Source organism: Rhinatrema bivittatum, chromosome 1 (assembly GCF_901001135.1).
Source record: "Rhinatrema bivittatum chromosome 1, aRhiBiv1.1, whole genome shotgun sequence".
NCBI classification, from domain to species: domain Eukaryota; kingdom Metazoa; phylum Chordata; class Amphibia; order Gymnophiona; family Rhinatrematidae; genus Rhinatrema; species Rhinatrema bivittatum.
The window spans coordinates 44,968,062-44,980,996 of record NC_042615.1 but is presented as its reverse complement, the minus strand read 5'-3'; the positions used below and the strand labels follow the sequence as shown (position 1 = coordinate 44,980,996).

General features: G+C 42.1%; 1 protein-coding gene across 4 annotated transcripts in view; it reads right to left on the bottom strand.

Annotated features, from left to right (window-relative positions):
- HHIP (hedgehog interacting protein) overlaps window positions 1-11,043 on the bottom strand; it is a 438,585-nt gene extending 427,542 nt beyond the window's left edge. For all 4 annotated transcript variants that reach the window (XM_029600029.1, XM_029600180.1, XM_029600103.1 and 1 more), the window contains exons 1-3: window positions 10,790-11,043; window positions 10,279-10,591; window positions 1,634-1,829 (exon numbers count right to left, since the gene is read on the bottom strand). In XM_029600029.1, coding sequence (XP_029455889.1) covers window positions 1,634-1,829; window positions 10,279-10,533 — 451 coding nt within the window. In that variant the 5' untranslated portion in view covers window positions 10,534-10,591; window positions 10,790-11,043. The remainder of the gene's footprint in view (window positions 1-1,633; window positions 1,830-10,278; window positions 10,592-10,789) is intronic.
- Between the last annotated feature and the right edge of the window lie 1,892 nt (window positions 11,044-12,935).

Genomic DNA, 12,935 nt, shown 5'->3' with positions numbered 1-12,935 from the left:
CAGGCACAACATGGCTCTAATTCACCCAAGTGCTCCAGAAAGACTGCACAACAAGGTGGGAGGAGTCTGTCTGCTAGTGGGGACGTGAATGAGAGAAGTACTCTTTCGCCCAGGTGGCCACCCAAAGCTACACGGCAAGTGTAAAATTCTGTGGGGGCAGGGAGGTTGGAAAAGAATTCTGCGCAAATTCTGAAAATGACTCACAAGTTAGCCTTTCATTTATTATGCAGATGTGCTGAATAAGTAGGAAGTTATGCTTCAGCAAATGAGGATGTAATGCTGATTTATGCATGATATCAATTTGCTTTTATTATAACATTTTAATTATTAGAGGAATAGCCATTGTTCATTGAGGATTTTTTCGCTTTACAAGTTAGGTGATTCTAGATGCTTGTACCTTTCCCACCTCCCAAACCTTTTGCGGCAAACTCATCCCAGATCAGCACATTACTCAGTTTCCTTGTTAATTAACCTTTAAATAGTCTCCCTAAACATTCAGACTAAATGTGAAGTAGAAAACTACTGAGATACTTAAACATAAAAAAAGTTCTGTGACTTCAAGAAAGTTACTACATAGGGAAAACAATGACAATGTTACATTATGGGTGTTTATGATGGGGTTGGGCAAGCAAGACTAAGTAAAGAATAAATTGTATAATCAATGGCAGTGGAGCTCATACTGGTCTTTGAATTCCCCACTTCTCCCCCCTCTTCAGCCAGTGGGAGTTTTAGGGTGTCCCCAATGAATCTGCATGAGATATATTTGCCGATACTGGAAGCATTGCATGCGGATATTTCTCATGTATATTCAGGTTGGGAAAGATCAGAAAAGGAATGGAGAACAAAATGGAAAATAATATCATATTGCTTCTGTATCGGACCATGATGCCACCGTACCTTGAGTATTATGTGCAGTTCTGGTCTCCCCCATCTCATAAAAAGACATTTCAGAATTAGAAAAGGTGCAGAAGAGGGCAACAGAAATGATAAAGAGGATGGACCATCTCTCCTGTGATGAGAGGCTACACAGAATAGGGCTCTTCTGCCTGGAAAAGAGACGGCTGAGAGGAGACCTGATGAAGTTTATAAAATCATGAATGGCATGGAACAGGTAAATTAAGGATGGTTATTTACCCTTTGAAATAATACTAAAATGAGGGGACACTCCATGAAACTAATAACTAACAGATTCAAAACAGATTGCAGAAAGTACTTTTTCATCCAGCACACAATCAAGCTGTGGAATTTGTTGCCAGAGGATGTGATCAAGGCAATTAGCATAGCTGGGTTTAAACAAGGTCTGGACAAGTTCCTGGAGGAAAAGTCCATAGCACATCATTAACAGGTAGATTAAAGAAAGCTAATGCTATCCCTTGGAGTGAGTTGTTGGAATCAGATCCACTTTATAAGATCTAAATTGCCCACTGTAGGAGACAAGATGCAGGGCTCAATTGAACTTGGTTTGACCCAGCATGACATTTCTTATGTTCTTATGTAGGAAATATCATGACAAGCTTACTGGCCGGAGTAGCGCAAAGTTTGCTCTGAGCATCGCTGATCTGCGGGGCCATAGCAAGTACAAATGGCTTAAATATTTTTTCAGTTCTAACATTCCATTCATTGCATTCCTTACCTGGTATGTGGCCTCTGCAAGTATAATAGAAAGCTTTACAATAGTCTTTGCACAACGAGGGAAGGACCAACTCTCTTTCAGGTGCCTCCCCTCTTTCAGGTGAACGGAACAGACTCTGAGCATGTGGGGAACAGTAGGCACAGTTGATTTCTTCCAGCAGCTTCACGCATTCAGTGTCATTGGTAACAGAAAATACCTGCAAGTCAGAAGCCAGAGTCAAATAAATGCACAAACCGAATTTATTGTTTCACACACACACAAAGATTCTTTTGATATGATAGCAAGGAAATCGTGCTAATTTATTCAACCACCAGGGTTTTGCTAGTTCAAGTGTTGCAACAAATTAGGGCATCATGCTAAAGACACAACAACATGCTGTAAGGCCATAAGATGCGATGACAATCACATATGGAAAAAACACGATTGCACTATAGACTTAACAATTTATATTTCACATGCTATGTTAACTTCTTTTTTTTAACTACGCCTGATGTTTATACTATATTACTGTGTTACTGTTTGTGATTATCATCAATTGCTGCCTTCAGTACAAAGATTGGCAACTATGGAACGCCAGTTCTCTCTTTCTTCAATTTTCCTGTTTACTCCACCCATGTTTCCATATCTTGGACATTATTCGGTTTCATTGTCTCAGACTGCTCTCTACTTTTCTCTGTCTTTTTTGCCCTCCATCAGGCCTTTCAGTACTAGATTAACTAATTTGCCATCAGAACCTCTGAGAACATGGTCAGTAGATCTCATCTTCCTTTTAATCACCTCTTCTGTCAAGGATCTTCAACGTCTCATTATCTCAGGCACCTTTCATTAGAAACCAAGTCCTTCCAGCTGATCTTCAAAATTCTCCTTTACTACCACATTTCAAACACATATACTTTATTTATGATCAAATTAAATCAAAGTTTATTTATATCCCAACTTTCCAAGAACTGCTCAAAGTGGATAACAAAATCAGAGAACATTTTCTAAATTTGCATGAATTGGAGACCCAGTGACACAAATTTATCTCATGCATATAAATGATATCCTAAAAACCCATGGGGTTTTGGAAGCCCTTATGTATGCATTCAGAAACCTTAACTTTAGATCTACTGTAAGTTCCTCCTGAGAAACTCCTTACTGCTATTATTTTCATTTCATTTAATAAAATTTATTAATCACCTATCACTAATAGGCCTAGGCGATATACAAGGCATACATACATAATAAAAACAAAAGCAAACAAAACACACTCAAATATATTTATATTTAGGTTTCATAGAAACCATACCAAATCATCAAATATGGTAATATTAAATGGCTTTCCGAAAAGGGAGAGTCATAGAGTGATAATCCTTATAGTCACTTGACCTGACATATTGAAGCACATTCACATCAAATGATGATTCCAAACGGGAGAATCAAAAATAACAGTTTATAGCTTAATCATTTGTATAGCGCAACCAGATATTGGCATCACTGTACAGGGACACCTGAGAGAAAGCCCCTTCTCCATGGAACTTAACAATCTAGTCAAGAAACACAGACAAAAGGCTTTGGGTTAAAATCAAGAAGGCCATGACTCAGAAGACCTAGATATAAATGGGTTATAGGTGGGATTAATTCATGAAAAGGACAGCTTTAATAGTAAAGCTGCAAAAAAAAAAAAGTAGGCCTGTGGTATCTTAAATATCTACCTAAGAAAAACAGGTAGTGGGATGCATGGGTGAGAGGCAGGGTGGGTGAGACTAAGTCACACTCAGGCTGATGCAATACAGTACACTCAGCCGAGTGCATTGGCTAACCCATAGTTGGACACGCATTTTGGATGTGCACAGGTCAGAAAAAGGGGCGCTTGTAAAATTGAGCGTCCTTTTTCCTAACCCGCTGACAGCCACCGCTCCTGGGCGCCCACTGCTAAGGAGGTGCTAGGGGTGCACAATTTCCCCTAGCGTCTCCTTTTTACCGCGGAGAGGTCGATCAGTGTGCGTTAGGAGAGCAGGCGCTCAATCGTGAGTGCCGATTCTCCCCACGCCGATATTGCATCGGCCTGATTAAGTAGCTCTTCAAAGTTGCCGTAGATTACTATTCAAATGCAATGCACATACATGTTTTACTTAAAAAAAATCATAGAAAATGTTTAACTACCCTTATAGCAAGAAATCTAAAAAAAAAATATTACAATCCCAAAAATCGTTATTTTGCTTTCCCAATTCTTCTTTGTTACCTCTGTTAGACATTTTGTATATGCTGTGATCCAACCACCTAGATATTTATATATTTTGATTTGTTCCAGTTTCTGTCTTTCTCACAATAAAAAAAAATCTTATGGTCCAATCATATAGAAAACCAATGTCCAGGTAGGCAAAATGAGCTTGATTTAGATTAAAATGTTTGACCCTATTCCTAATTCTCCTACTATAGATTTAAAACAAGAGCTCTTATGGTGCCATTTCAAAGGTTTTATTTTTTTCATTTCACAGTATAATTATGTACTGTATAAACAACAACTTGACACTAAAAAAAAACCCTTCAAGTTTACATTTTTTAACAATACAATGTGCATTTAAAAAAAATTTCAGAAGTTGACATTTTTCTGAGATGAGACACTATGAAATGATTTGATTTTGCCCTGTAAATGAAGAATACATAGTATTATGCACAGCCCTTCAGTTACGGAGCACCAAATGTGTGTAGAAGGAAATAAACATATTCAGTAGGAGCTGTGTCCTCAGATGACAATGGAAAACAATATACTCCTTTCCTGTGACTGTGTATGAATGCTGTGCACACTGGGTTCTTCTGTGAACCACCTGTCAAAAAGGCTTTGTCTTAGCACTCTGGCACTGCCCTGGGGAGACCTGCGGAGGCCACTACAAAACGGTGACATCTCCTGGCCGGAGTCAGGGTGCATGCATAAGTGGGTCCTGGAGGAAACCCCACGAGGTCCGTGTCCCTGCCCCAGGGGCTGTTGCTACGAAGGCGAGGCTAGATGGGGAAGGGGGCAGGTCAAAACATTATATAGTGGGGGGGGAGGGAGGGAGAACATTAGTCTGGGTACTTGCAGATGAAGGCTCATATTTATTGCCCCAGCCAGCACAATGGAACAGGGAGAAACTGCCAGGCCAAAAAAATCCTATGCTTTGTTGACCAATTATTATCCAGAAGGTGCATTATTTAAATAGAAAGCACAACTTCTTCAGTCCCTGTTTTTTTGCAACATTATTTTGTTATATATCGAAAGGTATTCTTTCTCTTATAGAGATTACATGAACAGTTTAATCGCATACATACAGGAAATGAATTCTGGCGCATTCTCAAGCCATTCACTTAACTTACAAATTTAATTGTGATTTATATTGACAAATTTAATTGTGATTCATGCTGACTTCAATTTCAATTGTTTGTAAATAATGTTGCAGGTTATCTTGTTGTTGGTTGAACTTTTTCCATTCCCTCCCCCCCCCCCCTTACCCTCTTTTTTATCTTGATTCCTTTAAGTTTTATTTCTCAAATCACTGTTTATTGTAAAGCCTGTTGCAAATTTATGTTTTTCTTGTAAACCGATGGGATGTTCCCAACGACCATCGGAATATAAAAATGCTTAAATAAATAAATAAATATAATACATGAAATCATTTACTGACTTACACCCTCACCATGCATTAAGCGGCTCTCAAACCTCTAACAAAAAGTTTGTTTTGTTTCTCTTCAGCTTTCAAACAGAATACACCATGGCTCTTCCATACATTATTCACCCCTACCAGTTCTGTAATTGACTTTTCAGGTTATCATGGTGACAAAGACTTCTCTGCCCAGCACAGAAAACGAAATGTAATTCTCTTCTGAGAAAACAACTTAAATATGGTGCGGGAGGATCTGTCCTCTATTCCCTCCCTAAAATAACAAGATTTAGAAAGGAGAAGAACTATTGTCAAGAGAATCTCAGGTCAGAACAACCTTTGCACAGCTTGCTGTGCCTGAACAGTAAATTAACTCAAAATGTATGGAAATGGGACATTAACATTAAACTAGAAACAGATATATCTCTGTAATGAACACTCTGTCATAAACTGAAAGGATAACAATGTTTTGCACGTACAGAGGAATATTTTTAAAAAATGCAGAGGATGCCCCAAAGCTAATTTCTTGTTCTTACAGAAAACTGTTAATTGCCTCCCCACAGGTGTGTGTATATATGTATGTATGTATGTATATATATATATATGTATATGTACGTATGTATCTGGTTCCCTGTCTTTAAGAAAAAGGAAAACTAAGGATAACCCTCCCCCCCCACCCAAAAAAAATAAAACGTTCTATCTCCCTCCCTAGGCATTGCCATCCAATATGGTTCTACTGGTTTTATACTTTGAGGAATTCAACCCTTTACACAAATTTTTGGATTGTGTTTTAGTCACATACAAACTAATGAACAGATTAAGAAACAGGACCTAATAAATGATCTGAAATCAAGTACGATATTATTCTTTTAATTTTGTTTCCTGCTGTTCCAGCACAACAGGGGGGGGGTAGCATTTTGTTCTGTGGGAGGTCTTCAGTGTAAATATCTGTTTGAAGATAGATAGAGCCATCATTCTAGCTTTTCTTTCAGTGAATCAATACTCTTAAGTCCATTAAAATGACTTAGACCAAAGCTGAACAGGGTTTCACCACTTCTTATTTCAATGAATCTAAAGAGGGGGGGGGGGGGGGGAACTTGCCGGAGTGAATTTTTAAAGTAAAAATAGCATATACATGCTTAAGTAGCATGTATGCGCATTTATGCTATTTTATAAATACCAAGAGTATGTGCATATTTTCGGTTTTGCAGGTATATTTTACTGGGATAAAAAGGGGAGGTGTAGGGGCTTTCAGGGTGAGGATCAGAAGCACAAATGGTAGCTGCTATTTTGTAAGAGATACACCTGTACATTAACGAAATTGCTCATACATTTTTACCTGTTAATTGACTTGCGCAAGTGAATTTGGACTTGCCTGCAGTTTTTAGGTGGTGGTGGGAGATTCAGGGAGAAGTGTTAAGAGGGTCTAGATGAATTGGAGATGAACTGGTGGTGGTGGTATCAACAAACTGGTGATTCCACCTACTTGCGTACATTTATAAAATACCTGCTTCCACATTTAATTCTGGCTGTTTGTTCATGCAGCATCACAATTATTTCATGGGCATAATATACTCATGTATTTTTATAAAAAGGATAGGGAAAATTTGTGTTTTCTTGCATTGGGAAAAAACGTGAATACTGAAACATACGTGAGTACTGTCAGAGCAGAAAAAAACGGTATTTTTTGAAGTGTGCAGTTCTTATCGCCCAGTTTATAAAATACCGGCATTATTTTATTTATATAGACTTTTTATATACCATTGATCCAAATGAAGATCACAACAGTTTACAAAAGTAACATTCAAACAACAAGTCTACACAACAGGGATTAGTATAGATCTATGTCTACTGTGATTTTCTGGTGCATAGGTCTAGGACACTAGCTTTTCACATATAAGTCATTGGGTTGTCTTAAGATACTTTACATCTCTCATTACTTGTTAATCATTCTTTTAATGTTAATAACAGTAATCTCCATGCAGTTTATAAAATACGGGCCTTAATCTCTGTGCATCCATTTATCTGTGCAAATGCTGTACCACAAATAAGTTTGAAAGTTGGGCTCCCAACGTAACAAAAAAAGTGTGAACTGGTTTCCAAGTTTAGAAGGAGTATAAGGAGGAAAAAACCCTCATTTGACTGTAGCAGTTGAAATTAAGCATTCTGTGGCAATTATGCAAAGCCTCCAACATGTCTCCTAATGATTATGCCTGCTGTTGACTAATTTACAACATCTGTAAGGTCATCCTTTAATGTTTAGTCACAGGAAACTAGTAGAATCGCCAGCTTGTGTGTGGGGGGAGGAAGGAATTAGGCTGGTTGTTAACCTTAACATTGCAAAGTAAAAAGAGTGGTCAAGGAGAGGGAATATTATGCAAGTTTTTGATTTATGTTGTATATGTAACTTTTTTTTTTCAGTCACTGTAATTAAGGAAACCAGCATCCATGGGGGTAATGTTAAGAGAAGAAAAATGCAAATGCAGTTAAGTTGTGACACTAACTCTGTCTAGGTTCACAGTTATTTCTGTAAATCATCACTATGCCTACATGGCTGCTCAGCTGTTGCGCAGAACACATGCTTCCTCTGTACTGCGGGGCTGGATTATATCATTAAAGAGTTCAGTTTCAATTTTAGGCTAATATGTAAATAGATCATTGTACCGAGGCACCTGTTAAAGGGACCCGGGATGGATTATTTGTTTAGTTGGATATGTTCCGCAGTCGCTTTTGTTTGCGAAAGAGCCCGAGCAAACAAATGATTGTAAAAGGGCACACTTGAAAACAATTACTTTTCAACCATGCCTTGACAGCTCGTACTGCAAAGCCATGGAAGGTGGGGGACCTGCAGTGCCTGCTTAGCTATAACTTTCTCATTCTTAGAATTTCTGCAATCAAAGCGCACGAACGATGTGTTTGCAATGATGCAACAACAACAACAAAAAAAAGTGTCAGTATCCACAGCTAAAAAAAACCCAACACATGCTAATAAACACCAGGCAGTTATTACTTGAGCGAGGGCAAAGCGACCTGTCTGTTCATTCAATTACCGACACAGGAGTTTTAATGACAACTGTTTCTTGGACATTCCTGCCAGGAAAGGAAAGGGCCTATCTCTGTTATGAATCTCAAACTAGTGCTTGCATATGGTAGGAATAAAGGCAGATCTACAGCTGAAAACCGGCAACAAGACAGTTCTCAATAGTCATCTAGGAATAGAAGGGTGGGGGGCGGTAGGGCAAATGCTCTCTCAAAAGGCATGAACATTTGGACAGAGCAGCGGACTGAAGGAGAATGATGTTCTCCAGTTTCAACCCATTAGTGAACCAACTAACAAACACAATGGTGTTGTTGTTATTCTTTTGGTATAAGCAACAGGGCTCTGTGTGTGGGCAGCAGTTTAGTGGGGAGGAGGATAAGTCGACCCCTTTTTTGTCCTATTGATTTTTTCCCTATTTGCATGACTTGAGCAAATTAAATGATGCAATATGGCTTTTTGTTACAAAACAAAGTGAGAGATACCACCCAGACACATATGTTGATTCGTAGAAGCTGTTTACATGAGAATAGAGTGAAATCTACCGTGAACAGAGCATAAAAATTCAATTCAGCAATGGGTATTTTTTTTTGGTTAATTATGCTTGGGCCAGCAAGACTGAAACACAAGTTTTCCAAGAGAATCTCTCAAACCTTGACAACTACAGTGCTGTAACAGAAGAATTCTTAATTAAACCTAAAACCGGGGGGGAAGGGGTGGGGAGGGCACCTGATTGTTTATTTCACATGCAGTGCTTCCTAATTAGAATATTTAAGCCATATCCTTGTGTGTGTGTGTGTGTGTGTGTGTGTGTGTGTGTGTGTACATCACCAGATGCAATCCAGTAAAGGACTCGAGCTGCCTCAAAATCCAGTTTTTAAAACAATGGTGCTTTTAAACCTTTATGAGAGCCGGGGTTGGAGGGTGGGGGGATGTTACTTCCTAACCCTCTTAAACCAGAGCTCCGCGTTCAACTGGAGGCAAGTTTTCTTCCACAAAAAAACGAAAACGCTTGAAATTTTTCCCAAAACGGTTTCAAAGGCAATACATCCAACAGTTAGAGCTTAGGGATGCTCAGATCTTCCTTTTCATTTTTTTTGGGGGGGAGGGGGGGCTACGAAAATGACAGTAAACGCCCTGGCAAAAAGTTTGAGGCAGGAGGACCGGCAGCAGCAGCAGCAGGGATAACCATGGTAACAAGGGAGGCTGCCGCCGGTGGAGGTGCAGCCGCCCCTCTGCTGCTGCTGCTGCTGCTGCTGCTATTGCAGCGGGAGCCCGTGAGCGGCAAAGCTGCTCCCGCACCCAGCCACCTCCATCCACGGGGTCGGTCGAGAGTTGAGAGAGAGACCCGGATCCGAGCCCTGCCAGCGGCAAACTTCCCACGCCCCGACCGAAATTCCCAGCGCACCTGCCCCTTTCCCCCATCACTCGAACAACTTTCTAACCTCTCTCTCCGGAGCCACCGCTACCGTGCTCCGAAGGGGGGGGGGGTTTGATAATATGTTTTGTTTTTTTTATTTTTGATAACGTCCCAAGAAATCTCTTGGACGGCGCCTAGGGACGCGATGCAGGTGGACAGGCAGGGGAAGCGCGCCCGCCCGCGCCGCCGAGCCGGGGGGGGGGTGTAACCCAAAGGGACCAAGCGGACCCCGTTCCACCTCGGCGCGCGACCCAAGCAGCAGCTCAGTCTGCGACGACTCGCGGAGACTCGCTCTGTGGCCACACATCCAGAGTTGCCAACGACTTCTGCCGCTACTTAATATCTCTAGAGAGCTGCTGACCCCTACGCTCCTCCTCTCTCTCTCTCTCTCTCTTTCTTTGGTAAAACTGGATTTCCAAAAGTCAAATTTTCCCTCCTTCCAAGTCTCCCCCGAGTCCCAAACGCCGCGACAAACAAATAAATAAATAATGCGCATTTGCCCTTGGAAGGTGGAGAGAGAATTCGCCGCGAGGAGCAGTGGCGGTTGTTGGGGGGGGGGCTGCCTTACCTTGGGATCGTTGTGCAGCCCCTGGCTGTCACTCCGGGAGCAGCAGGAGAGCCGGGGGTAGAGCCCGCGGCAGGTCCCCCCGCTCAGGTCCAACGCCAGCTTGCGGTCCCGCTTCCTCAGGCGCCTGGGCGGGCTGCCGTCCAGGCACCGCCGCCGTCTCGGAGCGCCTTCGCCCTCCTCGCCGAACTTGGCGTCGCACGGGGAAAGGGTCAGCGCGGCGGCGAGGAGCAGCAGCAGCAAGTGGGCGGCAAGCATCTTCCTCCTGCTTTCGGAAAGGTTGCTGCTGCCGCGAGTGTCAAAAGAGTGACAATAACTGAAAGTTAAAAAAAAAAAAATAGGGGGAAGAAAAGGTTAAAAAAAAAAAATCTTTGCTTTACTAAAAAAAAAAAAACAACAAGTTCTCTCTTTTTTTTTTTTTTTTTTTTTTAAGTCTTGAAGATAAACATATGCTGCAGAAAATATTACTACTTTCCCCTTAACTCCCCAAAACGGGATGCTGGAAAAGCCGCACCAATGCCTTTGGCGACCAAAAAGTTGTCAGGCGGCTTGCAAAGTTTCAGCGTTCGCCGCATGGACTTGGGGTCACCAGATGAGTGAGGGTCTGGCGGGGAGAGGCGGCGGCTCCCTGCTGCACGGAGCGGATGTTTAGGTGAGACAGTAGCACTGGGGTGTCTCTGCCTGCTGCATCTCCGAAGGGCTCTCATGTTTCCTTCTTCTTTTCTTCTTCTTTTTAACCAGAGCGCGGGGAGGTGCTGCCACCGCGCGCCCCCTCGACGTCACTCTCCGCCGCGAGACGGAGTGGTGGGGGGTAGGGGGAGGAGAGAAGGTGGTTGGAGGGGGTGGGTGGGGGAGAGAGAAAGGAGCGCGAGGTGGGCGCGCGCCAGAGAGGAGCTGAGACTCGCGCTGCCGTCGACTGCCTATTCCCTGGCCGCGGCAGCACGCGGGAGGAGAAGGGAGTGGGGGTTGAGGAGGGAGAGGGTGCTGGGAACGGGTAAGGGGGTGCCAGGATAGCAGGGAGAGGATACCTCTGCCCTAGTGCCGAGTACATAATTAATGAGGATGCTTACTTGTGGGTATCTGACATAATGTTATCATCGCATTGCAAGACTTCCAGCCTTGCAGATTCTATGATGAAGTTGGTTTTTGTGACTTTTGGGGGGTGGGGGGTGGGTTTGACTTATGGTGATTTTTTTTTTTTTTTGTTTGCTTAGATCTATGCTAGATATGTATTGGAATAAAACGTTATCAAAGCTTTGTAATTAATGCCTATGGTGATGTAAAGTGTTTATGCATCAGGCTAAAAAAGAATTGTACAGAAAGTGCATCCTATTGCTTTTTTGCTTAATTGAGTCGCACTTTCTAAATTCTAACAGAAAGATGACATCCTTTTTTCAGATCTTAGTTCTAACAGTACCTCTAAAGAAAGGGCCAGGTGGTCTGGAAGGTTCATGAATTGCAATATCCAGGGCTTAATTTGTAGACAGGAAGTGGAACTGTGCAGGGAGATGAGATGGGGGAGGCCAGGTCTAGGTTTGACCGTTGCAAAGGGGCGGGACCAGTGCCAGGTGTGAACTCTCTCTTTCTCACATACACACACCTACATACCATACCCAAATCAAAGCCATGTGGCTGCCTTTGTCTCAGGGTACACAGCTCTGCTTCCTGCAAGAGCAGAGGGGCCATAAGTGATCCATGCAGCTTACTGAGTCTGTTCTGTTTCCTTAGGGGAGCCAGATCTGATATACACTGCCGGCTCTGCTCCATTTTCTCTGGTCCCAGAAAAAAGGATGCAGACCTCTGTTCTGGGTTGTTCTGACAGAAATTAAGCCCTCAATAATGGATACAAAAAGGGGTTGAATTAGCATAAGTTTGAAAGTTGTGAGCAGTAGAGCCATTCATCAAGACCAGAGTTGAAGCCTTAACAATTGGCATTACTGTTCACAACTTTCAAACTTGTGCTAATTGAAACCCTTTTTTTTGTGCCTGTTCTTTGCTCTGTGGCGTCTGCTTCAAGATCACCCCTTCTTCTTCTGTTCCCTGCAATACAGGAGAAGTGTGTGGGGAGGGAGGGGGAACAAGAGATGAGGGGCTAGATTAGAGAGCAGAGTGGCTGTTCTCTTTTCTGTGTGTTTCAGGATCAGCCACTCTCCTCTTCCATGCAGGTTGCCTGGAGAAGGAAGAGTTGGAGCAGAATACCCCTGGCTGTTCTGCCTCTTAGACCAAAAGAAGTGCCAGAACTCAATTCCACCATATTCCCCACACAAATTAAGCAATATCTGTTTGGTTGGCTTCTCCAGGACAAATATGTTTACTAGAAAATATTTTAGCAAAAGGCTTTGCACTTGTCTGCACAGAGGTGCAGAAAATCATTCAGTGAAATGCATTTCAATTCAATTGCAAGTCCCAAATTTCCTTCCAAGATACAATGGGAAACACCCTTCATTTTATGATTGTGGGTTAATTGTGACACCAATGATGATTGTGATGATGATGTTTCTACTACAGTCTGGAGTCAATCATGTGGCTGAACACATATCAGTCCAGAAAATGATAGGGCTATCCTACAGATGAGTGCAAACTGTTAAGTTGGAATCAAAATAGGATGGTCAAGAAATGTCATGGAAAAAGACATAGGGCCTGATTTACTAATTTTGTTT